Source organism: Neoarius graeffei, chromosome 28, assembly GCF_027579695.1.
Source record: "Neoarius graeffei isolate fNeoGra1 chromosome 28, fNeoGra1.pri, whole genome shotgun sequence".
Lineage (NCBI taxonomy): Eukaryota > Metazoa > Chordata > Actinopteri > Siluriformes > Ariidae > Neoarius > Neoarius graeffei.
Genome location: NC_083596.1, coordinates 5,326,290 through 5,352,901, shown reverse-complemented (window position 1 = coordinate 5,352,901; position 26,612 = coordinate 5,326,290). Strand labels below are relative to the sequence as shown.

General features: G+C 44.3%; 1 protein-coding gene across 1 annotated transcript in view; it reads right to left on the bottom strand.

Moving 5' to 3' along the window:
- LOC132875498 (astrotactin-2-like) overlaps nt 1-26,612 on the bottom strand; it is a 908,673-nt gene that overhangs the window by 83,488 nt on the left and 798,573 nt on the right. The window contains exons 18-19 of the mRNA XM_060912306.1: nt 15,349-15,482; nt 14,443-14,591 (exon numbers count right to left, since the gene is read on the bottom strand). Coding sequence (XP_060768289.1) covers nt 14,443-14,591; nt 15,349-15,482 — 283 coding nt within the window. The remainder of the gene's footprint in view (nt 1-14,442; nt 14,592-15,348; nt 15,483-26,612) is intronic.

Sequence of the window (26,612 nt, the reverse complement as noted above, 5' to 3'; positions counted from 1 at the left end):
GCGAACCATATCATGCCACGTTTCTCTCTGTCTTGCCAAGACCCAGATGTCTGCAGGGGTGAGATCAAAGTTCTTGAGGAATGTTTTCCTCTGACCTCCCCGGGCTTTCTTTCCCACGATCCTTCCACTGAGGCTGAGATCTTCAAATGCTTGTTTTCTCACACAGTGGCCAAGAAACTTGAGCTGCCGTTGATCAATCGTATGGAGTAGCTCGCGTTCCATACCAACCCATCGGAGGACCTCTTCGTTTGTAACGTGGTCCACGTATGAAATGCGAAGCATCCTGTGGTAAAACCACATCTCTGCTGCCTCAATATTTCTACGAGTCTCAGTGGTGAACGTCCATGATTCATAGCCGTACAGAAGAATTGACCATACATAGGACTTGAGCAGCTGGATTTTGATCTTCATTGAGAGCTTGCGATCAGTGAAGATCGAGCACATGTTGCTAAAAGCATCCTTCCCTATTCCAATTCGTCTACGGATTTCTTTCTTACATCGTGCGTCCGAGGTGGCAATGGCGCCGAGATAATCGAACGAGGATACTTGGTCAATAGAGTTGTTTCCATGGCGTAGCTGGCACGTTGGTGGGATCTCTGATTTCGAAATGACCATGGTTTTTGTCTTCTTTGTGTTGACATTAAGACCAAGGCGCTGGCTGGCATCAACCGTAACATCGAAGAGGGACTGGAGCTCTTCCTCGGACCAAGCCAGCAGGACGATATCGTCAGCGTATCTGAGATTGTTTATCTTGACGCCGTTGATAATAATGCCTTCAGGTCTTTCTTCAAGCTCGCGTAGGATCATTTCTGAATAAAGATTAAAGAGGTCCGCGGACATGACACAGCCTTGTCGTACTCCTCGTTTGATTTTGAACCAGTTCGTTGTGCTGCAAGGGAGACGGACGGCCGCTAGTTGGTCACGATATACCGACTGTACAATGCGGAAGTCCTTGTCATCTACTTGGATACTGATGAGCATCTTGAACAGTTCAGAGTGGCGCACCTTGTCGAAAGCCTTTTGATAGTCAATAAAGCAGAGATGGATGTCCTTATGGTGCTGGATGGCTCTCTCAGACAGCATTCTCAAGACAAAAATCGCGTTCCTTGTTCCTCTCTCTCTCATAAATCTGAACTGGGCCTCTGGTATTTCTGGAAGAAGCTTTCGTCTAATGCGCTGTAGGACAATTTTCAGCAATAGCTTCAGCATGTGCGACATGAGGCTGATTGTACGATGCTTGTCGCAGTCAAGTGTACCAGAGATTTTCGGCAGGGTCACAAAAATTGACTTGAGCATGTCCTGTGGAAAATTTCCCGTTTCATAAATCTGCGTGAGAAGTTTCCACACAAGGTTGATGCCTTCCTCATCCAACGCTTTGAGCATCTCAGTGTATACGCCATCGGGTCCACTTGCTTTCCCAGGCTTCAACTGATGGAGAGCCCATCTTACTTCAGACTTCAGAATGGGCGGGCCTGTCACTGCGGACTCCAGGATGACCTCATCGCCTGGTTGGTTGTCGTCGAAGAGGTCCTGGATGTACTCTTCCCACCGAGTTGTCACCTCAGATGTTTCTTGTAGCACTCGGCCATCAGCTGCCTTGATGAGTCCAGAGGAGGGCGTGGCTCGTTTTCCAACAATCTCGTTGATCTTCTTGAACATGCGTTTCGCGTTGAGGCTCAAATTCTCGACTTCTTGGCACTTCTCTTCTAACCACTTCTCTTTGGCTTGTTTGCATTTCCTCTTCACTTCCACATTGACTTGACGATATAGCACTGGATTAGACTTTGAAGCTCTATGTTTTTCCATGAGATCTTTGATTTCAGATGTGAACCACTTACTTGATGGTTTCTTTCTCTTCTCTTCTTTGGGGGTGTTGCTTTCGGCTGCCTCGATGATGGCACTTGTGACTGCATTCCAATGTTCAGAGACATCGGCTGGTGGAGGATCAGGCAGTTTGGCTACCACATAGTTGTTAAACTTCGTCTTAATTTCTTGGTTGGACAGTAGGATGTCAAAGTTGAACTTTGATACCAGCTTTGGTTTCACAACCCGCTTGAGAGAAAGCTGGAACTTGACCACCACAGGATTGTGATCAGAGTCAATATCCGCACCTGGATACGTGCAGGCTTTCTTGATAGCATTCCTGAAACGAGAGTTTATCATTATGTAGTCGATTTGATTACGTGCTCTATCACCAGGACTAATCCAGGTGTAGAGTCGGCGAGGATGGTGGTAAAACCATGTGTTAATAATGACCATGCTGTTCTCTTTGCACCAGTCGACGAGAAGGTCTCCTCTTTCGTTTCGGTCGCCAAGCCCGTAGGGTCCAACGATATCACCATCTCTTCCGGCGCCGACCTTCGCATTAAGGTCGCCCATGACAATCGTGATCTCATTCGACTTGCAGGATGCGCGAAGCTCTTGTAACGATGCGTAGAAGGACTCTATTTCTTGGGTATCCGCCTCTGAGGTTGGTGCGTACACGACAATGATGTTTACATTGAAGGGACTAGATTTCAATTTGACTAGAAACATTCGATCGTTTTTGGGCCAGAAGGAGAGCACGGATCTCGCGAAGTATTTTCCAAGGACAAGCGCCACTCCGCGGTGATGGAAGTCCCCTCCAGAGAAGAGGATTCTTTTGTCTTCCTTGTAGAAATCACCTGCCTTAGGCCATCTGACTTCACATAGACCTAAGCACTCGATGTTCATCCTGTCCATCTCTAGCAGGAGGTTGTCCAGCTTTCCAGCTTGGTACAGCGTTTTGACGTTCCACATAGCGATCTTTGATATTTTGGTTCTGAACTTCTTAGCGTTAATTGCATTTGACGGTGGTGCTACAGTAGCTTGATGACGGTCGCGGTTCTCCTGTAGCTCCAACAAGTTGCCGCCGAAAGCGGCACCGCTACCGGGCGCGGGACCTCCACGTAGAGGGCGGCAGGTCCCGTTCACGCTGTTAGGATTCTTTCGTTTCTGGTGTACTGACATTTCGTAGAGGGGGGTGGCTTATTTGATGATGGTTGACAGGGCTTCTAAACGGTTGGGCTCCAAGCCAGAGGCCAAACACGTTAAGATACTGGAGTGGGTAGCCCTAGGTTGATCCTTCTCCAGGAACCTCTGCCCTCAGACCTCAAGAGGACAAAGAGGGCAGGAGGCAGGTGGCCTTTTAGTCGCCTCTTACGACAGGCAGTACCACACCGTGGGGATATTCTTCGTAGACGTCGCCCACACACCCTGATGAGACTCCAACACCCCCCCTAAAAAAAAAACTCCAACACCCCCCCTAAAAAAAAATCGGATCTGCGCGATTCAGGCAGCATCCGCCAAAAGGCGCGCTGTGAATATATAAAGTTGTATATATCAGACAGCCTTTAAAGTTTGATGAAGTCAGTTTCAGGCTTTGGAGCAGGCTTTGGCAGTTTCAGGCTTTGGCAGCCCTGCATAGTCACTTGAAAATGCATCTTTGTCCACTTCGTAGGGGTCAATTCCCCCAATCAAGGCCAGTTTGGCTGCATACCGTTGTCGTGAGATGTCGTCTAATTTATCTATATACTTCTGTTTGCTTGATTTTGCCGACATTGATCTTTATTTTAGAAAACTGACTATATAACTTCATAAATTCGTCCGAGATAACGTAGCCGGTAGTGGCAATGGTCCGTTTTGTTTGCCCCCCAAGATGGCGGCTGGGGGGCGTTCCCCGGAATGCCGTGATGTCAGTGAAAACTATCTATATGAGATCCCAGAGAAGCAAGATCATTGTTACGATTATCGCCATCTACTGCGATGGATGTTGAGTTGCAACTGGAAATTAGGCCTCATTTTTGTAGGAATATTGTTTTCAGGTTCTTGTTTGAGTGTCCATTTAGTTATCCTAGTCACTTATACAAGAAAAAAAAAACATATCACACTCTGGAAATAAACATCATTTTATACAACTACCATATCTCTAATAACAAATGAGTTATTCTCATTAACATTTGAAAACTTACACATTTTATATACAAATCATTTTCATGAGCATGGAATGCAGGATATAGTATTATTATCCATACAGGACACTTTTTCGATGGAATAAAAACATGTGTTCTATTCCCTTCTAGCAGGTTTCATTCATTTGGTTTGATAGTACCGTATGCTAACGATATTTTGTTAGCACATCGCTTATCCTACGTGTATTACGTAACTCTACCCGATGGAGAATGAGCATTGAATATGGTTTACGATATCGCATGGTTGTCAAGACAACATGACGTCACATGTCGGAGACGTAAAACTTCTGCGCTAGCAAGTGACCGTGACAATTTGTAAACAAACATGGTCGCCAGGTTTGCTTCATTAAATACGGAAGATTTTGAGAGAATTTTGAAAGAGAAAGACGCGTTGAACACCCGAAAGGAATGTGTATGTATAATAATAATCTGGGTGCGATTTGCTGGGGGGGATGGTGGGGATCATCCCCCCCTCTGGTTTTTATCTCTGCTGAAAAAAAATCCTCGGGGACAACCCCGTCAATAAAACAAACAAACCAAAACAAAAGTTGACATGACAGGCATGTTGTGACACAGTTTTCTATGGTCTACATTGCACTCACTTTCAAAATGACCCGAAGTGGCAGCTTTGATGTTCACGAACGTCCCCAGCAAATAGAAACATTGTAGATAATAATATCTTGGCGTTCTATACGCAGGGATGCAAACGGCGCGCCTTTTGGCGGATGCCGCCTTTTTCATGGCTGAATCGCGCACATCCGATTTTTTTTTTTAGGGGGGGGCGTTGGAGTGTCTGATTATAATTTCAAAGTAAATTATGTATTAAAATTACTAAATAATCAAATCCGTTACAGTCCATGAAACAGGAAGTATAAGGATGAGAAAAAAAACAGTTTAAATCGGAAAGCTGCGCACAATGTGAACTGCGCCATCAGAGCAAACTGTTCATTTAGTATTCTTGTATTTTAGTGATTTTCGAGTCACTGTCCATTTAATCCGGAGGGAGAGAAACATCACAGCAACGCGACAAGCAATGCGAACTTTGTTGTGTTAGTGTTCGTGTATTTAGTCAGAGAGATAGGAAGATGAATTTACTATCTCTGGTTTAGTGTTCGTTTTCATTTAGTGTTATTCATTTGATATCATCGGATGTTATTGAGCTGTTAGCCTATTGTTACCTTAATTTTGTGACATTTCATGATTAAAAAAACCCAAAACATCCCCCCTTCTGTTTTTTTCACAAATCGCACCTTGATAATAATAATATTGGCTGGCTTTTTTCGTGGTCTATCAGATATATTCCATTCAGCTACTCGTCTTCGACTCGTTCCGTATCATGCTAGCTGAATGGAATATAGGTGATATACCACTCAACACCAGGCCTTTTTTTTATATAGAAATAGTAATTTTACAGAGAGGGATGTTTTTAAAAGGACTAATGGATGATACATCAACCCAACCAGCTTGAGCCAGATTCTCAGTCAAACATTGCTTGGTAGTTTTAAAGTAATACTTCATTTAGCTATTAAAATATCAACAAATAAACAAATACAATTAACTGTATTGTCGAATCAAATCCCAAGCAAGGTTTGTCTTAAATGAATGAATGATTGTCCATATAGAAAAGAAAGAAAGCATTCTGACCACCACCCCCCATACTGCTAGCTGCTAACCCCATAAAGTTAAGCCTTCATGGATTAAAATACAGTATATGGAGTATATACGGTATATCCAGGTCTCATGCTAAACTTCCTCTACCTGTGCCGAGAGAACTGCACTTGATGGCTTGCCAGTGACTTTAAACATCAGGATTTATGAAGTGTCAACTGGGCTACTGTCCAAATACACCAAACACACTCTCTCATTTCTCTGCCACCCCAACTCTCTCACTCAGACATTTGTGGGAGGGATGGGAACAGACAGCGTTAAGTTTCTTTCCAGTGAATATGATTGGAATGAGCCATCTATTTTTTGAGGCTGAACTTTACTAGTGTAGTAGAAATGAAAACTCATCTCATCTCATTATCTCTAGCCGCTTTATCCTTCTACAGGGTCGCAGGCAAGCTGGAGCCTATCCCAGCTGACTACGGGCGAAAGGCGGGGTACACCCTGGACAAGTCGCCAGGTCATCACAGGGCTGACACATAGACACAGACAACCATTCACACCTACGGTCAATTTAGAGTCACCATTTAACCTAACCTGCATGTCTTTGGACTGTGGGGGAAACCGGAGCACCCGGAGGAAACCCACGCGGACACGGGGAGAACATGCAAACTCCGCACAGAAAGGCCCTCGCTGGCCACGGGGCTCGAACCCGGACCTTCTTGCTGTGAGGTGACAGCGCTAACCACTACACCACCGTGCTGCCCAGAAATGAAACTATTAAAGAAAAAAAAAAAGAAATATATATACAGCATGTGTATGAATATCAAGACGAATACACTCACCGGCCACTTTAATAGGAACTTGTTCTTGAGTCTAAGATCCCTGTTCTTGGTTGCAGGAGTGGAACCTAATGTGTTCTTCTTCTGTTTTCTGGTGCATGCTGAGATGCTTTTCTGCTCAACACGGTTGTAAAGAGTTACTATATCCTTTCTGGCAGCTCGGATCGCCTCAAATCTGTCCGTTTTCCTCTGATTTCTCTTATCAACAAGGCATTTGTTTCCACCTACAGAACTGTCACTCACTCATTCAAAATGTTTTTTGTTTTTCGCACCATTCTGTCTGTGTAAACTCGAGAAGACTGTTGTGTCTGAAAACCCCAGGAGATCAGCAGGTTCTGAAATACTCGAACCTCATACTCATCTGGCTCAAACCAACACCCATGCCACAGTGAAAGAAAGTTACACTTTAAGACCACAATTTTTCCCGTTCTGAAGTTTGAACATTGTGAACGTTAGCTGAAGCTCTTGATTTGTATCTGCGTGATTTATTGAACAAATATTTGGATGGAGTCTCCAGTGCCGGACTTTTGTTTTGCTCCTAGAAAGTCTTCAGGACAGAGAATTTTTCAGAGAAGTTCTACAACGTTTAATGCAACTATAAACAGATAAAAAAAGTATGTCATCGATTAATCAATTAAAAAACAAGAATTGTTGGCAAATTGCTGCGTTCTAAGAGAAATAAACCACTTCAGGATGTGCTGTTACAGAATATTATTCAACTTCACTGTGGCAACCGTAGCTCTGCTTCATCACATCATTCCATCATTGATTATTTTCCTATAAAAGAGACACCCACAAATGTTTTGTTCCTTACTGCATTATCTTTAAGGAAGGAATTTACCTTTAGGTTCTTTATGAAAGATTAAATAACTACCATAAATTGGAAAATTTTGTGTGGACTAAATCAGGACGTTGAAATCAACTCCCCAAATGTTAGCATCGTGTTTTCTCCTGTAAGCATTATTTGAAGTTTGACCAATGTTGTGGCATTCCATATTTTCCTCCAGAAAGTTACAAAATATTTGTAGCATCAAGCCATTAATATACCTGAAAGCAAGGGAGTAAATCCTGAGCACTACTCGGATTTGGCGACTGCGAGTCTCATATCTGATGAATTGAAGGGAATCTAAAGCGAATGCCAGTCATTCACGTCATCTCAGTGAATTCAAGACACGTGAGCTAAACTCTTAAAACTCAAAAGTGCTTGGCTTTTGATGGCATAGTACTTTGAAAGATTCCAAGTTCCATCTCTTAAAAGCAACACAATGAGCTGTGAGAAGGGCTGAACTTCATCTCCCGTTCTTCTCATCTCTTTGGTCTTTGATATGAAGTGCTTTTGCGTTGTCTTTAATGATTATAGACTGCCACAGTTTATTTCCTGAGGCAGGTCATCCAAGATCGGAAACATTTCATGGATCATTTATTATCATACAATCCGTACTTGTTGACAGTGAATGTCTTTTCTTGTTCAGGATGGATTTCACTGGCCAGGCAATTTGTCTCCAATTGCTAACGGCTCTTCCTGAAAGAGTCTTCGTCTCAAAAAACGTGGCCCATCCTATCCACAAATCCCTTTTGCTGTTCAGCTCCAACTTCATATCATCGCTGTCGAGCCTCAGGTTGGAGCACAACTGACATTGTTTTAGTCATATCTCACAAAATACGTAAGACAGACATCTTCCTATTTTATATAATGTGATGGATTTGAGAAAGAATGGCTCTTTGTTACAGCTATGGCCAAAAACAAAGTGATATCTCCTCTGATTGGAGGCATGTCACAGGAGCCACAATGCCAAACTTTACAGGAAGCACATGCTTTGAAGGGGGTACTTTGGGGGCAGCATGGTGGTATAGTGGTTAGCACTGTCACCTCACAGCAAGAAGGTTCTGAGTTCAAGCCCAGTGGCCAACGGGGGCCTTTTCTGTGTGGAGTTTGCATGCGTCTGTGTGGGTTTCTTCCGGGTGCTCCGGTTTCCCCACAGTCCAAAGACATGCTAATTGGCTACTCTAAATTGTGTATGAATGGTTGTTTCCCAAGCTCCGAAATGGGAAGGTTGTGGCAAGAAGGGCATCTGGTGTAAAACTAAGCTCCGTTTAATATGGCATGTGGATCTGAGTCTACATGGACCCTGACCTGGCAATAGTGCTGGACAAGGAGGAAGAAGAAAACACGTTTTGGTACTTTGAGGACTGCAGACACAACAAGGTGAAGAAATTTATGACCAGTGGCTTTGTTTGGCTGGCATTTTTTTTCAGGACTCTTCATCAATTTATCTATCAGCTAATTGACAGGGATGTATTTCTCGATGAACGTGTGAGTCACCCACCATCTGCCCCTTCCAGCCCCTTTGGCCTTCATCCTACTCAAATGGATGACTAAACCTCGCCAGATCTACCTTTCGTCTTCTGTATTCTCTTTTATTAAATGCCTATCACCCAGACGCTGACTCACTATCTATGACTTAAGGAGGGAAGAAGGGGCAGGAGAAGGGGAAGGGGAAGAGGGGAGGGGGGTCCGGGCCAATTAGGAACCCTGCAAATCTCTTTCTTTCTTTCCTAAACTCCATCCTCAGGCTTCTGTAACCTTTTCTCTGAGATGACGGAGCCTAAGTGGACTTCACAAGATCAACAGAGCCATCAGTCAGTGGTGTGTGTGTGTGTGTGTGTTTTCTTCCACCAGCTCGCCAGCCCAGGAGGCTATGAGGAAGACGTCATATAGAACAGTCATTTCCCAGCACTGGGAAATTGAATTTCTAAATTGGTCGCAGTCATAAGATTAGAACATTGACTCTAAACAAATGGTGACCTTCTTTCCAAGCCAATTCGATGTCAGTCGAATGTTTTAAAAGTTTCAGATAAGTCACATGAATTTTAACTGCTGTGTCATATGTCATAGTATAAACGTAAAGATAAATTATGGGCCAAATATGCATACTCTGTACATTTGTATTCATTCCTTTGGGAATATCCAAAGTGCCTGAGTCAAGAGTTCTTCAATGCCAGCTCTTTGGTTCCAGGATTTAAATTCTCAAACTTCTCTTCAGTAGTCCCAAATGTTAACCACTGACTTAAAGACCATTGTTTTTAAGGATGCCTTGACAAACACAGTGTTTTGCCCATTTGAATTGAATCCTGGTGTGTCTTTCCAGCAGTAACACTGGCTTCACAGGAGTAAACCATGGTTAGAGAAGCAGCTTTGGGAACAAAAGGTTACTGGTTCAATTCCCTGGACCAGCAGGAATGTCTGGAGTGCTCTTGAGTAAGGCACCAAACTCCCAACTGCTCCCCAGGCTGCTCTGGCTTTGCTGCATGTCGTTCTGGATAAGAGCGTCTGCTAAATGCCTGTAATGTAATGTGCTGACCAAAACGTCCAGTCCGAGAGCATCTTACCGAGACCGTCAATGATGGCATAGCTCACTCCGGCCCCATTTAGTCCAGAAGGAACAATCTAAAGTGGGCCGCCTTGCACAATAAATTTTGGAAGCTATATACACTATATCAAAGTCAAAGTACCTTCCCATCAAGTCAAGTCAACTTTATTGTCAAATATGCTATACATGCTCGACATACAGCACAGATGAAATTTCAGTCCTCTCTGACCCACGGTGCAAACAGGCAATGCAATAAATAAAAATAGAATAACTGAAATAAACAATATAAACAGTATAAACACTCTAGATAAGACATAGACTAAACACTCACAGGTATATATATATATAGGGGCGGCACGGTGGTGTAGTGGTTAGCGCTGTCGCCTCACAGCAAGAAGGTCCTGGGTTCGAGCCCCGGGGCCGGCGAGGGCCTTTCTGTGTGGAGTTTGCATGTTCTCCCCGTGTCCGCGTGGGTTTCCTCCGGGTGCTCCGGTTTCCCCCACAGTCCAAAGACATGCAGGTTAGGTTAACTGGTGACTCTAAATTGAGCGTAGGTGTGAATGTGAGTGTGAATGGTTGTCTGTGTCTATGTGTCAGCCCTGTGATGACCTGGCGACTTGTCCAGGGTGTACCCCGCCTTTCGCCCGTAGTCAGCTGGGATAGGCTCCAGCTTGCCTGCGACCCTGTAGAAGGATAAAGCGGCTAGAGATAATGAGATGAGATGAGATATATATATATATATATACATACACACACACACACACTATATATATATATATATATATATATATATATATATATATATATAATAAACAGTCAAGGGCACTTGAGGTATAGCAGGTAAACATGAAATAAGCAGTATAAACAATAAACTAATAGCTGTTAAGGTGAGGTAGTGCGGAATAGTGCAAATGAGCGAGGTAAAGTGAAATGTGCGGTCCCTGAGTTCAGTGTGCGAACGAACGTTGAGAGTATGTGTGTGTGTTTGTGTTGGGGGGGGGGGACTGTGAGGGTGACATGATGTCAGATGCTGAAGGGGGGGCGGGGGGGGAGGAGGGGCAGAACAGGGAGGGAGTTGAGCCTCCTGACCGCCTGGTGAAAGAAACTGTCCTTGAGCCTGCTGGTTTTGGCCCGGAGACTCCGCAGTCTCCTCCCCGATGGCAGCACGCTGAAGAGACTGTGAGATGGGTGGGTGGGGTCACCTGCAATCCTGATGGCTTTTCGGGTGAGGCGGGAGTTATAGATATCCATAAGAGAAGGGAGAGAGACACCAATGATCCTCTCAGCTGCTCTCACGATGCGCTGCAGAGACTTGCAGCAGACACGGTGCAGGCGCCGTACCACACGGTGATGCAGCTGGTCAGGATGTTCTCGATGGTGCCTCTGTAGAATGTGTGCATGATGGGGGCCGGGGTCCTTGCTCTCTTCAGTTTGCGGAGGAAGTACAGACGCTGTTGGGCTTTTTTGGCCAGTGATGCGGTGTTGTTGTTCCAGGACAGGTCTTCAGAGATGTACACACCCAGAAACTTGGTGCTGCTCACCCTCTCTACTGCAGCACCATCGATAGTTAGTAGAGCATGCTGGGTGTGCGCTCTCCTGAAGTCCACAACAATCTCCTTCGTCTTCTCCACGTTCAGACGGAGATTGTTGTCCTTGCACCACATGGCCAGGCGGCTCACCTCACTCCTGTAGATTGTCTCATCGCCATTGTTGATGAGACCCACCACAGTCGTGTTGTCCACAAACTTAATTAAGAGGTTGGAGCTGGATGTTGGTGTGCAATCGTGGGTCAGCAGAGTGAAGAGGAGGAGGCTAGGGTTACAGTGGGGGGCTAGTCCTCTGGTAACCGCAAGAATTTGACTCCCCACTCGCATCTATATTGCAGCGTGCCTTGCCAGACAGCAGGAGGTACCATTTTTATGATGGTCTTTGGTATGACCTGACCGTGAATAGAACTTGCGATCTCCCAATCAAGAGGCGGACACGCTAACCACTAGGCCAACTCGTGGTATGTACGCTATATAGTTCTATGCAGAAGCAGTATTCACCCTAGGAATACCGACCTGTTTGCCAGAAAGAATCCAAAACGGCGAGGAATTGACCGAGAAGAAGCGATTTTTGTTGAACTGCCCATTAAGGCTTAATTAGTCCATAACTTCATTAATAATTGTAATGAAGCAAATCTGGGTAGAAGTTATATGCACCCTAGGTACCCCTACCTTCATGCCAGAAAGAATCAAAATCGGTGAAGAATTGAGGAAGAAGCAATTTGTGTGGAAACTGCTCGTTAGGGATTGATTAATTACTCCATATCTTCATTATTAATTATGATTAATTGCAAATTTGGGTAGAAGCCATATTGGGCAGACCTACCTTCCTGCCAAAAAGAATAAAAAAATCAGTGAAGAAGTGAGAGAGAAGAAGCGATTTTCGTGAAATGTGGACGACGCCAGATGGACAATGGACAACACATGATGGCATAAACTCATTGCCTGTCGGCTAGATGAGCTAACAAGATGGAGTGAACTCTACCATCGTATAATTGATGCCAGAAAGTGATTCAACTCTCAATCAACCCAACTGCAGGAAGTGAATCAAACGCATCAATGAAAAAAAATACCACATAAACACTGGCTACATACACTATGTCAACAAACGTATGTGGACACCTGATCATGACACCCACATGTGCTTGTTCAATATCCCATTCCAAAGCCATGACAATTATACAGAGTTGACTCCCATTTTGCTACTATAATAACCTCCTTTCTTCTGGGAAGGCTTTCCACTCGACTTTGGGGCATGGCTATGGGGATTTGTGTTCATGTGAGCATTAGTGAGATCAGACACTGATCTCGAGATGTTGAGGCTCCACTTCCATTTCATTCCAAAGATGTTCAGTGCGGTTGAGTTCACTTAGGGCTCTGTGCAGGACACTTGAGTTCTTCCATTCCAACCTTCACACGCCATGTCTTCATGGCGCTCGCTTTGTGCACAAGGGCATTGTCATGCTGGAACAGGTTTGGGCTTCTTAGTTCCAGTGAAGTGAAATTGTAATACTACAGCATACAAAGATATTTTAGGCAATTATGTGCCTCAAACTTCTGACACAAGTTTGTGGAAGGCTTACATATGAGGGCTCGTAGTTAGGCATCCATCCGTCACTTTTAGCCATATACAATAATGTACACAAAATGGAGCTAGCTTCATGTGCTAGGTGCTTATACAGTACGTAAAGGCTTTGTCACCTTTTTCCATCACCGTACATCTATCCAGTGGACACAAACATTTTTAAAAGGACTTATTCAGCCCTATAATGCCTCTCAGCCAGATTTTTTTTTTTGCTTTTCATTGTGATTAATTATGTGCAATGTTTAACCAAAGCAAATCAAAATAGCAAATGAACCAAAACAGACGAACATGTCACTAAGGGCGTATTCACACCTACATTGTTTGGTCCGGACCAAACGAACCAAATTTCCCTTGGTCCGGACCTTTTGGGTTGGTCTGAATACAAACCACCGAACTCTGGTCCGGACCAAACAAGCGGACCGAGACCGAGCTGCAAGGTCGGACTCGGTCCGGACCAAAGGAACCCTGGTGCGGACCTTTTGGAGGTGTGAAAGCAGACCGGACCTAATCTGACAGTTTTGCTTTTTTGTACCTCGGGAGCTTCTGTCGTTTGTCGAGCATTATGGGAAACAGAGTCTTGACACTCCACCGCAAAGCGCAAACACTGTTTCGGTTGTCAAGGGAACCTTACAACAGTCGTTCAGTCATTCAGACCAGTGGTAGGCTAGACTACAGAGTACAAAAAATGAGTAGGGGGCAAACGTGGGCCGAGGAAGAAACGCGTACCCTTGTGGATATATGGGCAGATGTCCACATATCTGAGCTTTTGGAGAGAACACACAAAAATGACGACGTGTTTGCTGTATTCAGTGAGAAAATGAAGGAGAAGGGGTTCACGCGCTCCCCAGAACAATGTCGGCTAAAAGTGAAGAAACTCCGTCAGACCTACATTAAAATCAGGGACATTCTTTCAAAAAGTGGCGGTACTAGCGACGCAAAAAAGAAAGTCATCTATTACGATGGATAAGACGAATATCCCGACACACACCTCCTCCGTCTTGCGTGAAGAGCCAGAACTGTCACATGATGTGCGTTCATCAGCGCTATCCTCCGTAGCCGCCTTGCCCTTTGTTGTCGTCATTGATAAATTACTTGTACAACAGCATAGTAATCGCACAATTGTGAAAACAGTAAAAACTGGAAAAAACATATAGCTTTGATGACATTAAAAAGAATAACAGCACGGAAAGCCTCCGTGACTACTTTTGAACTTAACGCTTTGTGCGCGTGTCGTCTCTGACTGATAACTGAACGACCTCAGGGCGCGTGGCTTTGTTGACAGATTTTGGTCCGCTTACTAAAATGTACAGTGTGAAAGCGAACCGCACCAAAATGAAAAAAATAAAAAAAACATTTGGTTCGGACCAAAGCAAGTGAACTATCGAACTATCCTGGTCTGAATACACCCTAAGAGTAATGCGTCTTCGGGAATCAGCTTGCAGGGTCCAACAAGGTTGTGCTGAAGAGCACATAGTGTCTCAAGCATTCCAGTAACCTACATACCAGTGTAGATCTCAGCTTCAGATGGGTCCTCAATGCGTTTATGTTGGATGATGTAATCAGCCACTTTGTAGCCAATCAGAGGTTCTACATCGACCCACTCGAGAGCCACGACAGTGCTTGAGGGCTCCAGGTGAGGAGACAACCTCAATCTGCAAAGCAACATGTCAAGACACGTTCATTTATGTTTAAAAACATAGGCGATTAAAAAAAAAAAAGAACTAAATTCAATGAAGCCAAGAAGATATCCCAGCTCTTAAAGGACAGTGCGATGGCTGGCTGGCTGGCTGGCTGGCTGGCTGTACCAGTAAAAATGACGGTGCTGTATGTTTAGATTATTTTATTTGAATTTATGCAAAAAGTCTGAGCAGCAGCCACTAGAATGTGTATATATAAGTCCATAAATATTTTTTCATAGATTATTATAAATCAGAATTGTTCCTGATATTGTTTTTCCCATTGTACATCATCGTCCTGGTACTCAGGAGTAATCTGATAAAAAACTAAGGCAAAACCTCAAAGTAATGCCTGGCTATAATAACATTTACTAACCTCAGAGTTTATGTTTAGTCTCCACTACGCTATAATCGTCAATCAGGAAAAACACAAAAAACATGTCCTACGGTAGGTATAACTATGATAAGGTCATCCAAAAGTCAAAGGTAGAAAATTTGTGATTTTTTTTTTTTTAAGAAGACATCTAGTGTCAAAAACGATTGGTTCTGAAAAGTCACTTATCTCGATGCCCCTATGACTCACAATTACACAAAGTACTGACAAGCACAGAACATTCTGGTCCCTTCCTCTGGAGGAACAGAAACTGTCAGACAGCAATTAAAGATCGGCGAGGGCTCGATGAGGTGAGACAACTGGAGGATGAGGAGTTAGTGAGGGGAGACAGGGACTTACACGGGCTGCAGCAGGGGGCTGCAGTTGGGCAGGCCATCGCTGCCGAAGGCACTCAGATCGCAGCGGCACCAGTTGTCGATGACATCACCTTTGCCCGCGCACCAGTATGAGCTCATGGCGGCATTCTTGAAGGCCTAAGAAAGGGCGAAATGGAACAGGTGAAAGAAAAGCAATTAAATTCGGTGAGGGCGCAGTGAGTCATACCTTGGGAAGCGGCAGACTACACACACACCCGCTCACTCGCACCTCAGCTCGAAATGTGGCACGGTTCTGCGAAGTCGCACTCGGAGAGAGGGCATCTCCAGGCACTTTGTACAGACACCGGGCATGTCTGATTTTAATTGGAAACTGTGACAAAAAGGTCAGACTGTGGGACTGTTGAGATCGGGGAACTCTAGGGCTTATGAGAGGAAAAGCTGAAGAATAAACGGAAACATACAATACCATATCGGGCAGGTGATTCTGAACTTATTACTTCTAATCCTAATCCGTCTTCACTAACATTGGTCCATACTGAGCTGAGTCAATATCTATGGTCTTCCCATCTTGCATCTGGAATTCCCAACTTCTCTTATTTTGATATCAGATCAAATGCTAGGGCTAGAACTGACTGCAGATGTGGCAAACAGTTTAGCTAATGCAATGAACCTTTTTTTTTTTTAAATGTACTATCAACTATATTTCAGATTTAATTCACTGATTTATTCTTTCGTCTTGAGTAAACACTTTATCCTGGCCAGGATCATGGTGTGTCCGGAGCCTATCCATAGAACACCACTTGGTATGCAGGAATACATTCTGGATGGGACGCACACACATTCCCACCTGGGGCAGTTGAGCTTACTTTTGTTTGTTTTTGGGAGGAGGAGGGAGGAAACCGGAGATGCAAAAGACCTCCTGAAGCTCCACTTTCTTTCTATTTCCCATCTCTTACTTTCTCTAGTCATGATGAAATTTCTGCATCCAGTCTCCTATCCTAGTCTTTACTGGATATCCAGAGCAAAGCATAAGCTGGCCAGGTTCTCAGAGTTCTCCACACATTTTACAGTGATTTCACAATCACTCTTCATGTAATTTAGTTAAGGGCATGGTCTGCACTCGCACAATGTTAAAGCCAAGACCAATTGATTAAACAAGTGAAACCAGACGATTGCTGTTTGGTTGTAATGAAACCTCTAACACCTGCTGCAAAGTAACCATATGAGTAATTTCAGCCAACTGATGATGTCAAGGTGAACTGACTTGGCGGCCTGAACTGTAGTCAGTACATCGGAAGGCATTTTATATGCACTGATGGCATCACTCAGTGATCTCTGTGCCAGGTCACCACATTCATCTCCTTCCAAGCAAATATTAGGAAATGGTTTTGATGAATGAAACGTTTTTGAGTTGGAGTTGAGGCGGATGGCGGGGCAATCCAATCTATGGAATTATAATGACCTCCATGAAAGATGCTTTACAGAGAGAGAGAGAGACACATGTGGGTGGAATGAAGGGGGAGATCTATTGAAAAGTGAAAGAAATAAAGAAAATGGATTCAAACAATAAAGAGAAAAAAAAACAATCAAGTGAACGGCTTAACTGAGATGAACCCATGTAGTGCAAGACTAGCAACTATAACGAGACTGTCAATGACGGCGTAGCTCACTCCGGCCCTGTCTAGTCCAGAAGGAACGATCTAAAGTGGGCCACCTTGCGCAATAAATGTTGTAAGCTGTATACAAGCTATATATAGAAGTGATATCCACCCTAGGAATACCGACCTATTTACCAGAAAGAAACCAAAATGGTGAGGAATTGACCGAGAAGAAGCGATTTTTGTTGAACTGCTCATTAAGGCTTAATTAGTCCATAACTTCATTAATAATTGTAATGAAGCAAGTCTGGGTAGAAGTTATATGCCCCCTAGGTACCCCTACCTTCATGCCAGAAAGAATCAAAATTGGTGAAGAATTGAGAGAGAAGAAGTGCTTTGTGTGGAAACTGCTCGTTAGGGATTGATTAATTACTCCATATCTTCATTATTAATTGTGATTAATTGCAAATTTGGGTAGAAGCCATATGCACCCCAGACAGACCTACCTTCCTGCCAAAAAGAATGAAAATCAGTGAAGAACTGAGAGAGGGGAAGCGATTTTCATAAAATACGGACGATGCCGGACAGACGACGGACAACACATGATGGCATAAGCCTGTCGGCCGGATGAGCTAATAATCCGAAAAGTGTTTGCTTCCCTCTATAAATAAGAAGCAGAATGTGAGAAAACATGTACTTTTCCCATTCAGCACTAATCCAATCCAATCCAAGAAGGAAACATGAAGCCGTGATGATCATAACCACCTTTTTTTCTAGCCTTTGGCATTTTTCTTATGAAAAACCAACACCAAGATATGCATGACCACTCAGTGGCACAAGTAAAAAAAAAAAAAAAAAATATATATATATATATATATATATATATATATACAAATCACAACCACAGTTCAATTTTCCTAGTCATGTGAGCGAGGTCAGATTGAGTAAACAGGCAGTATACATTATACACTGTACATGTGTGCTAAGTGTTAGTGGGTTTCGCTGTGGGGGAGACTGTCAAACTCTACACACATTTTTTCCTGAAGGAAAGAACGAAACAATATGGTGACCTTTCAAATCACAGCCTTAAATTCCAAACAGTGCTTCTAAAAAGAGGCCTCAAAATCTACGCATGTGCCTACAATCAGAAAATATACATTTAGACAACGTAGTGCTGTCGGCTGTTTTTACAAATAACAAATTTTTCTATGGTTAAAAGACCCTTGAACTGTAGGTGACACCTTATTTTCGCAAACTAAGCTCCAGAAAATCCCATTGCCACTGACAGGAAACAAAGTGATCCTTACTTCCAAACTTATTTATGTTCCACTTATCTTTGTTCTGCCTATTAGTGTCGCCATTCACTGCTTGAAAACAATGTAAACGCTGGCCAGACAGACGGCGGGATCGATTCTTCGAGTGTGACCCCAGTAGCCATGGGAGACCATACCTATCGCCCAGGTTAATGGAGCACAGGACATGTCTGAATGGGAAATGGAAAATATCGCTGAAGCATCTTCCAGGTAACGAGACCTTCGGTTGAACCCGTCGTTCACGAGGGGAGGAATCGATATGGTGGCTGAGCTGCTTAGAAATAAGGCGACATCATCTTAGTATGCTCTAAGCAGTTTTCCTTTACCTTTCAATTGTAAATTGAGTGTAGATTTATCCTTATTCATGCACCAGGAATGGACTGCACCTGGGTTGCTGCTTTAAGACTTAATAGCTTATATGCTTATATTGGCTTCCTTCTTTCAAATATGCATTGGATTTGCTCTTGCTTTGAGTGCCTACTCCCTGGCTAAGCACTTTTTACGCCTCCTTTCCAGACATACGTCCATTCAATCATCCGCCGAAAAGCCCTATCGTATATATATCCAGACTGCCTGTGAGCTCTTAATTCTTCTGAGATTGCTTGTAACACATTTTGCAGAGAAAGTAGAGAACCGAGTTTTGGACGAGAGGTCTGTAAGCAGAAACCGGGACAGGAAATGGCTTATGCCAGCCGTTTGCTGAGATGCTGGACGTTTTGTCAAAAAGGTTCATCCAGCATTTGTTGGGTGGGTCATGAGGTCCTTGTTTGTGAAATCTACCCTGGTGTTGGCTTATTGGTTTATTAGCATGCTTATTGGTCTGGAGCAGTAAACAGGGAGATCTGACCAAAGCCTAATTGCTTGTTTTTCTCTTTGCTTTGAGTCACCGGCTGAGAGCAAGATTTCATTAGGAGAAATCTACTCATCCCTAAAACAGATTATATGGTTTCTCACTCTGAGGGCACTAACAGGACAATAACAATGGGGGCCTATTGCTTCAAGCCCAAAGGGATTCTCGAATGTTGTCAACTTTCAAGAAGTTGAAATACACATAAAAACAGCTTGAGGTTAATGTTGGTGACTTCTCTGTTCTTGCCAAGTCATCAAATGTGCATGAAATAACATGCTTGATATGGAATGCAGATGAAAATTGTCTCAATATTGCAACACAACAGCTACTTTCCAAAGGTATGGAAAGAATGTTTTTTAGACTCTCTGCAAATCTTGAAAGTAACCTCATAATCTTTGCATTATGGAGGAGAAATCCTCTTGGCCTGAGACACATAAAGCTCTTACTGTGTGTGTTCCAGTGCAGGACAGAAAGACAGTGTGTGTGCTGAGTCTGCTGGGGGTTTTCACTGTGATGAAAACAGGATCAAAAGTGTCACATGAGAAGCTTGGCTGATTCACCGGTTGTGATCCTGCTAGGCCAAAGTTTCCGCTACAGTGTTTTTTGAAGGAGACAGCTAATTCTTGGTCTGAGGAATCCAATCCCAGCGTGGCTCTCTAACAGTGAGACCGACGCGTTAATAAGCTTGATGTGCCTCACCAAAGAGTGTGATGTCTTGCAGGGAAAATACAGGTAAGTCATCTGTATACAGTTACCAAATGTTTAGACCCAAGTTTAGACTCTGGTTCTGGATGAAACACTGCAAAATCAAAGCTGAAGTCGCTCACCCCTGATCAGAGACAATCTAGGACCAGTTTGCTTAAATGGATACTGAACACAACAGAATCCTCTTGAAAAATGGTCCCTCAATTTTCCTTTGGGTAGTTCAGGGTTCTCCATTTATAAAAGAAAAGGATTCTGTTACAGTTCCTTCAGAAGGTTAAAACAAAGAACACTTAAGTGTTCAATCTTGCATCATGAAGATGAGGTTTGCCATCCTGGCTTGCTCCAGTCAACCAGCAAACCATAGAGCATGGAGCATTCTGGAATTCATATTGCATTCTGGAATTCATACATCAGATAGAGATGTGCAATCGTATCCATGAAGAACCAGTGCAGCTGCAGGTTTTTGTTTCATCCAAGATCAGCTTGGTTAGGAAAACAGGCCTTTGCAGATAAGATCAGACCCCCTTGGTCTACACTACTACAAGGATTCTTTGGATTCCCAAAGGATTATTTGGGTGATTATTGATTCTAGCTTCCCAAGAGACCCTAGTGGGACCTTTTCTGAAAGGGAAACAATTTATTCTATAGATTCTCCAAAACGAAGAAACTGACTAACCTTTTTCCATTCATAGACTACCATTCATTCATCTTCAGTAAGCACTTTATCTTAGTCAGGGCCACTGTGGATCCGGAACCTATCCCAGAAACATGGGATGTGAGGATGAGATGAACTGATTGAACTAAAACCAGCAGGCACACTGGCCCTTTGTGGATAAACCTGGACACCCTTGCTCTACAATCTTAGCAAAAAATAAATAAATAAAGCATCCCCCAAGAATTATGCGGGTGGTTAATGATTCTAACTATCCAAGGAGCCCCCGGTGGAACAGTTTCTAAAAGTGGTGCAAACAAAAGTAACCCTTTAGTGTTTTGTTTATCTTTAGTAAGCACTTTATCCTGGTTAGTGTCATGGGGTATCTGAAGCCTATCCATGGAACAATGGCATGAGGACAAGATCAAATAATTGAAATGAAAACAAGCAACCACAGTGGTTCTTTGCAGACAAGATTGGACAGCCTTGTTCAACATTCTCCCAAGAATTCTTTGGATCCCCCAAGGATTCTGTGGACAGTTAGTGATTGTTGCTTTCCAAAGAGACCACAGTAGAGCATTTTCTGAAAGTGAATCTTGATGTTGTATAGATTCCCCAGAGGGTCAAATCAAAGAACGTTTTAGGGTGTTACATCCATTCATTATTCTTCAGTAAGTGCATTATCCCTGGCAGTGTCAAGGTATATCCAGAGCTTTTCCTGTGAACACTAGATGTATGGTAGGAATACATTCAGGATTGGATTAGATACCAGTCTATCTTAGGGGACCAACCAGATCTAGGGGCAATTTAGAGTCACAAATCTGCCAACATGGACATTTTTGAGAGGTGGGAGGAAACCAGTAAACCAGGAGGAAGGGTCCTGGGTGAAACCATGAATTTCTAAGATGATAATGTGTTGAGTGATGAGTAAAGGGAAACTATCACTTACTTTCCCTTCTTAGTGAATCTTTTAAGAGAACTATCCCTAAATTCCCTAAATTTCCTCGTTAGGCTTTACACCAAGCGAGGTATGAAAGCTCTCGTGAAGTTATACGAGTCCATGTCTCATCTCATCTCATTATCTCTAGCCGCTTTATCCTTCTACAGGGTCGCAGACTGACTACGGGCGAAAGGTGGGGTACACCCTGGACAAGTCGCCAGGTCATCACAGGGCTGACACATAGACACAGACAACCATTCACACTCACATTCACACCTACGGTCAATTTAGAGTCACCAGTTAACCTAACCTGCATGTCTTTGGACTGTGGGGGAAACCGGAGCACCCGGAGGAAACCCACGCAGACACGGGGAGAACATGCAAACTCCACACAGAAAGGCCCTTGCCGGCCCCGGGGCTCGAACCCAGGACCTTCTTGCTGTGAGGCGACAGCGCTAACCACTACACCACCGTGCCGCCCACGAGTCCATCTGACTAACATTAATAAAACAACCCCCAAAACATAAAGAAGTCGTAAATTTCGAAAAGAAAAAATCATAGCAACTATAAGAAAAGGAATATAATCTCATCTCATCTCATTATCTCTAGCCGCTTTATCCTTCTACAGGGTCGCAGGCAAGCTGGAGCCTATCCCAGCCGACTATGGGCGAAAGGCGGGGTACACCCTGGACAAGTCGCCAGGTCATCACAGGGCTGACACTTAGGCTACATTTACATTAGACCGTATCTGTCTCGTTTTCTTTGCGGATGCACTGTCCGTTTACATTAAACCGCCTGGAAACACCGGGAAACGGGAATCCGCCAGCGTCCACGTATTCAATCCAGATCGTGTCAGCTCCGGTGCTGTGTAAACATTCAGAATACGCGGATACGCTGTGCTGAGCTCTAGCTGGCGTCTCATTGGACAACATCACTGTGACATCCACCTTCCTGATTCGCTGGCGTTGGTCATGTGACGCGACTGCTGAAAAACGGCGCGGACTTCCGCCTTGTATCACCTTTCATTAAAGAGTATAAAAGTATGAAAATACTGCAAATACTGATGCAAATACTGCCCATTGTGTAGTTATGATTGTCTTTAGGCTTGCCATCCTTCCACTTGCAAGTGGTAAGTGATATGCGCTGGGATCACACACACAGCGGCTCAGTCCCAAATCACAGCTTGTTCACTTCACTCGCGCGCTGTGTGAGCTGCGCAGGGCCGGAGTGCGCACCCTCCAGAGGGCACTCGCTGTTCAGGGCGGAGTGATTTGGAGCGCAGGATGCCTGCGGAGCCGAGCGTATCCGTGTATTGGTGTTGCTGTGTGCACGCAAATCGTGTATTGGTGTTGCTGTGTGCACACTAATCGTTTTAAAAACGTTAATCTGATGATCCGCTGATACGGTCTAATGTAAACATGGGCATAGACACAGACAACCATTCACACTCACATTCACACCTACGGTCAATTTAGAGCCACCAGTTAACCTAACCTGCATGTCTCTGGACTGTGGGGGAAACCGGAGCACCCGGAGGAAACCCACGCGGACACGGGGAGAACATGCAAACTCCGCACAGAAAGGCCCTCGCTGGCCCCGGGGCTTGAACCCGGACCTTCTTGCTGTGAGGCGACAGCGCTAACCACTACACCACCGTGCCGCCAGGAATATAATATATCCATAAATATCAGCTACCTGTATAAAACCGAATTTAATCAAAAAAACAAAACAAAACACAGCTCTAGAAGGAAGACCACAAGAAAGCTCCGAACTCCACGGCGTCCAACGTTGTACTGACTCACGGCGGCGCGCGTGTGCATCTCATGTTAACCAGAAGTACGTCACTGCGATTTGGTAGAATACATCTTCATCTTTTCATCTCGGGTTATTGGAGGACACTTGGGTCTTCCAGTATATATTGGCTTCCTTGGACTATCTTCTTCCTTTCTTGCATAGCCCTCAGCTACACACATGCTTTATGGATTGCCTGTTTGCCACAAAACCATATACTCTCATGCTACTTGGATATACTATAAAGTAAACACACAAAGAAAAGCACAGAGAAGGACTAAAGGAGCTGGATAAGGTGTATAAAGGAGACTCAAAAGATATATTGGCTGGTACCCGAGAGTCGATGACATCAGTGACATCCGCATCAATAACATCGGCATAATGTCACTACTTTCTGAGGGAGAGGTCCAGCTGTCTGCACTGTCCTCACTGCACTGTATGTGTGTCTAAGTGTGTGTGTGTGAGTGCAGGGGGGATGCCATGCTCTTCTGTTTGTTTACCTATCGACAGTCTCCCACTAGGGACTGTCTGATATTGATTGCTCGCCTTTCGCTCCCGTCGAGCCTCTTGTTACTGGTGACAGTCATTTGTGCAGGCACGACAGCCTCCAACTCTCTCTCTCTCTCTCTCTCTTTCACACACACACACAACCACAAGTGATCACTAGGGAGGAAGGGAGAACAGAAAGAGACGCACCACGCTTTGAAGTCGTCAGATTTGTCAAAGCGGTTGGTTTGGTTAGTGCGTCACTCCCGCATCTGCCTTGTAACTCACAGCAGCACAACAGACGCCGGCTAATTCCATCGTAGACGTCAGCACCGGGAGAAATGAAGCGGAAAAACGAGAGCAGTGGCGATCCGCTCCAAACACGATTTAATATCCTCATTAACTCCGTGAGTCAGAAGATACAGTGGCTACTGGGCTGCTAATTAAATAAGAGTCTGCTCCTCGAGGAGAGATATGTCAGATTTTCTCAGTTTGTGAGGGGGATGAAGTGAAAGCATGTGTAACCTAAACACACACATACACACACAGTCTACCCTTTATCTTCTCTATTCATAATACCCCACTAATGAGAAATCAATGTCCTGGACCTGAGCACATATCGAGCAAAAACCATTTCTGCCATCTGCTGGAGTATTTTGTCATTTCAGTCTTTGGCCTTTTTCTTGAAGTGAAACGGACTTTCAGGTGTTTGTGACAAGCCTTTAGGGCAGCACGGTGGTGTAGTGGTTAGCGCTGTTGCCTCACAGCAAGAAGGTCCGGGTTCGAGCCCCGTGGCCGGCGAGGGCCTTTCTGTGCGGAGTTTGCATGTTCTCCCCGTGTCCGCGTGGGTTTCCTCCGGGTGCTCTGGTTTCCCCTACAGTCCAAAGACATGCAGGTTAGGTTAACTGGTGGCTCTAAATTGACCGTAGGTGTGAATGAGAGTGTGAATGGTTGTTTGTCTCCGTGATGATCTGGCAACTTGTCCAGGTTGTACCCCGCCTCTCGCCCATAGTCAGCTGGGATAGGCTCCAGCTTGCCTGTGACCCTGCACAGGATAAGCAGTTACCGATAATGGATGGCTGGATGGACGCTTCTGAAGGGGATGGGAGTACAAGGGCAGGCCTTCCAGCAAGCTGTGAAGTCATTATCAGAAGCTGCTCAGCAAAGTAGCAATTGGATTTGGCTGAAAAGAAAGGATCCTAGGGCGGCACGGTGGTGTAGTGGTTAGCGCTGTCGCCTCACAGCAAGAAGGTCTGGGTTCGAGCCCCATGGCCGGCGAGGGCCTTTCTGTGCGGAGTTTGCATGTTCTCCCCGTGTCCGCGTGGGTTTCCTCCGGGTGCTCCGGTTTCCCCCACAGTCCAAAGACATGCAGGTTAGGTTAACTGGTGACTCTAAATTGAGCGTAGGTGTGAATGTGAGTGTGAATGGTTGTCTGTGTCTGTGTGTCAGCCCTGTGATGACCTGGCGACTTGTCCAGGGTGAACCCCGCCTTTCGCCCGTAGTCAGCTGGGATAGGCTCCAGCTTGCCTGCGACCCTGTAGAAGGATAAAGCAGCTACAGATAATGAGATGAGATGAGATGAGATGAGATGAGGAGCACACTTGGGACACCAGGTGTCGCTGTTGAGCCCTGTGGAGGTGCTGTGAGCCCATCAAAGAAACACCAATGAGGAAGTGTGTCCACCCAATGACCTCGATGAAGTGATTACCCCATCCTCATTCAAGACTTCAAGAAAGTGCTGAATATTGGGACTGTAATGGTATTTTGGCATGGGGTAATACCTATTAATCCGACGTAACTAGGATTTCAACAATACAAAATAAACGTATTAGAAATGTTTTCTTTGCCAGTCCAAGGGAATATCCTGTTCCTTTATATAATATCCCTGGAATCTTAACTTTTGAGAAATTGAATACGTCTGTATTAGCGGATAAAATTGTAAATAATAACTCACTAGTTCCTAAAACATTAAGAAATCTGCTCAGGATGGCTAGCAAACAATATTCTGCCAACACCAGATTTGCAGCTAAGGGAAATATTGTTCATCCACCTGCCAAGACAAATTACGGTAAATTTTCCTTTCAGTTTACCATCTCCAAACTCTGGAAAGGAATTTCCACAAGAATCAAAAACTTAGGATCACTTCCATTGTTTGAATCAGCCTTAAAATCATCTTCTTCTTCTTCATCATCCCATATAATCCCCTCAAGGGGGGTCGGGTTTCCGTATAGCCACTCTCCATTTCTGTCTATCACTCACCCGGGTCAGGTCAGCCTGCTGAGCATCCTCTTTGATAAGATCCCCCCATCTTGGGCGTCCTCTGGGTCTCTTCCCTATCTCTGTTCTTTCCATTACCCATCTAATTATTTCTGATGGATCTTTCCTTTCTATATGTTAATACCACCAAAGTCTGCTCTCTTGTATCTTCTCTCTCAACTGTCTAACTTTTGTTCTTTCTCTGATGGTCTCGCCTTTTTATGTAGGTCATGAAAGTAATTTTCCCCGATGCCCAATTATTTTTGTTTAGTGGACCGAAAGTTCACAGACTTTCAATTTTATAAGTTTTTTTAAATAGAACAATTAATGAATTTAAGGCCGCGTGGCGCTAAATTCTCTGCTATTTTTTCCTGCTTCACCGTGACCCAATTCAAGATACTATGTCATGCATCACGTGGTGGGCTTTCCCCGTTCACGCAAGGCATTGTGGGATACAAATTTGAAACAGGAGAGAAAAATGGAGGACGTGAGTGTGCGAATGAAACGTGAAAGAGCGACTACAGTAACAGAAAGAAAGCGAGAAGAAAAGACGTTATGTTATATACGAAGGAAAGGAAACGCAGGACCAAACTAATAAATATCAGCGCTTAGCGAGCACCTCGGTGTGATCAGCTGTTCGTTTAGCGACAGAATGATGGAACTGTCAGTGCACGCTCAAAGGGAAACCTGTAGAT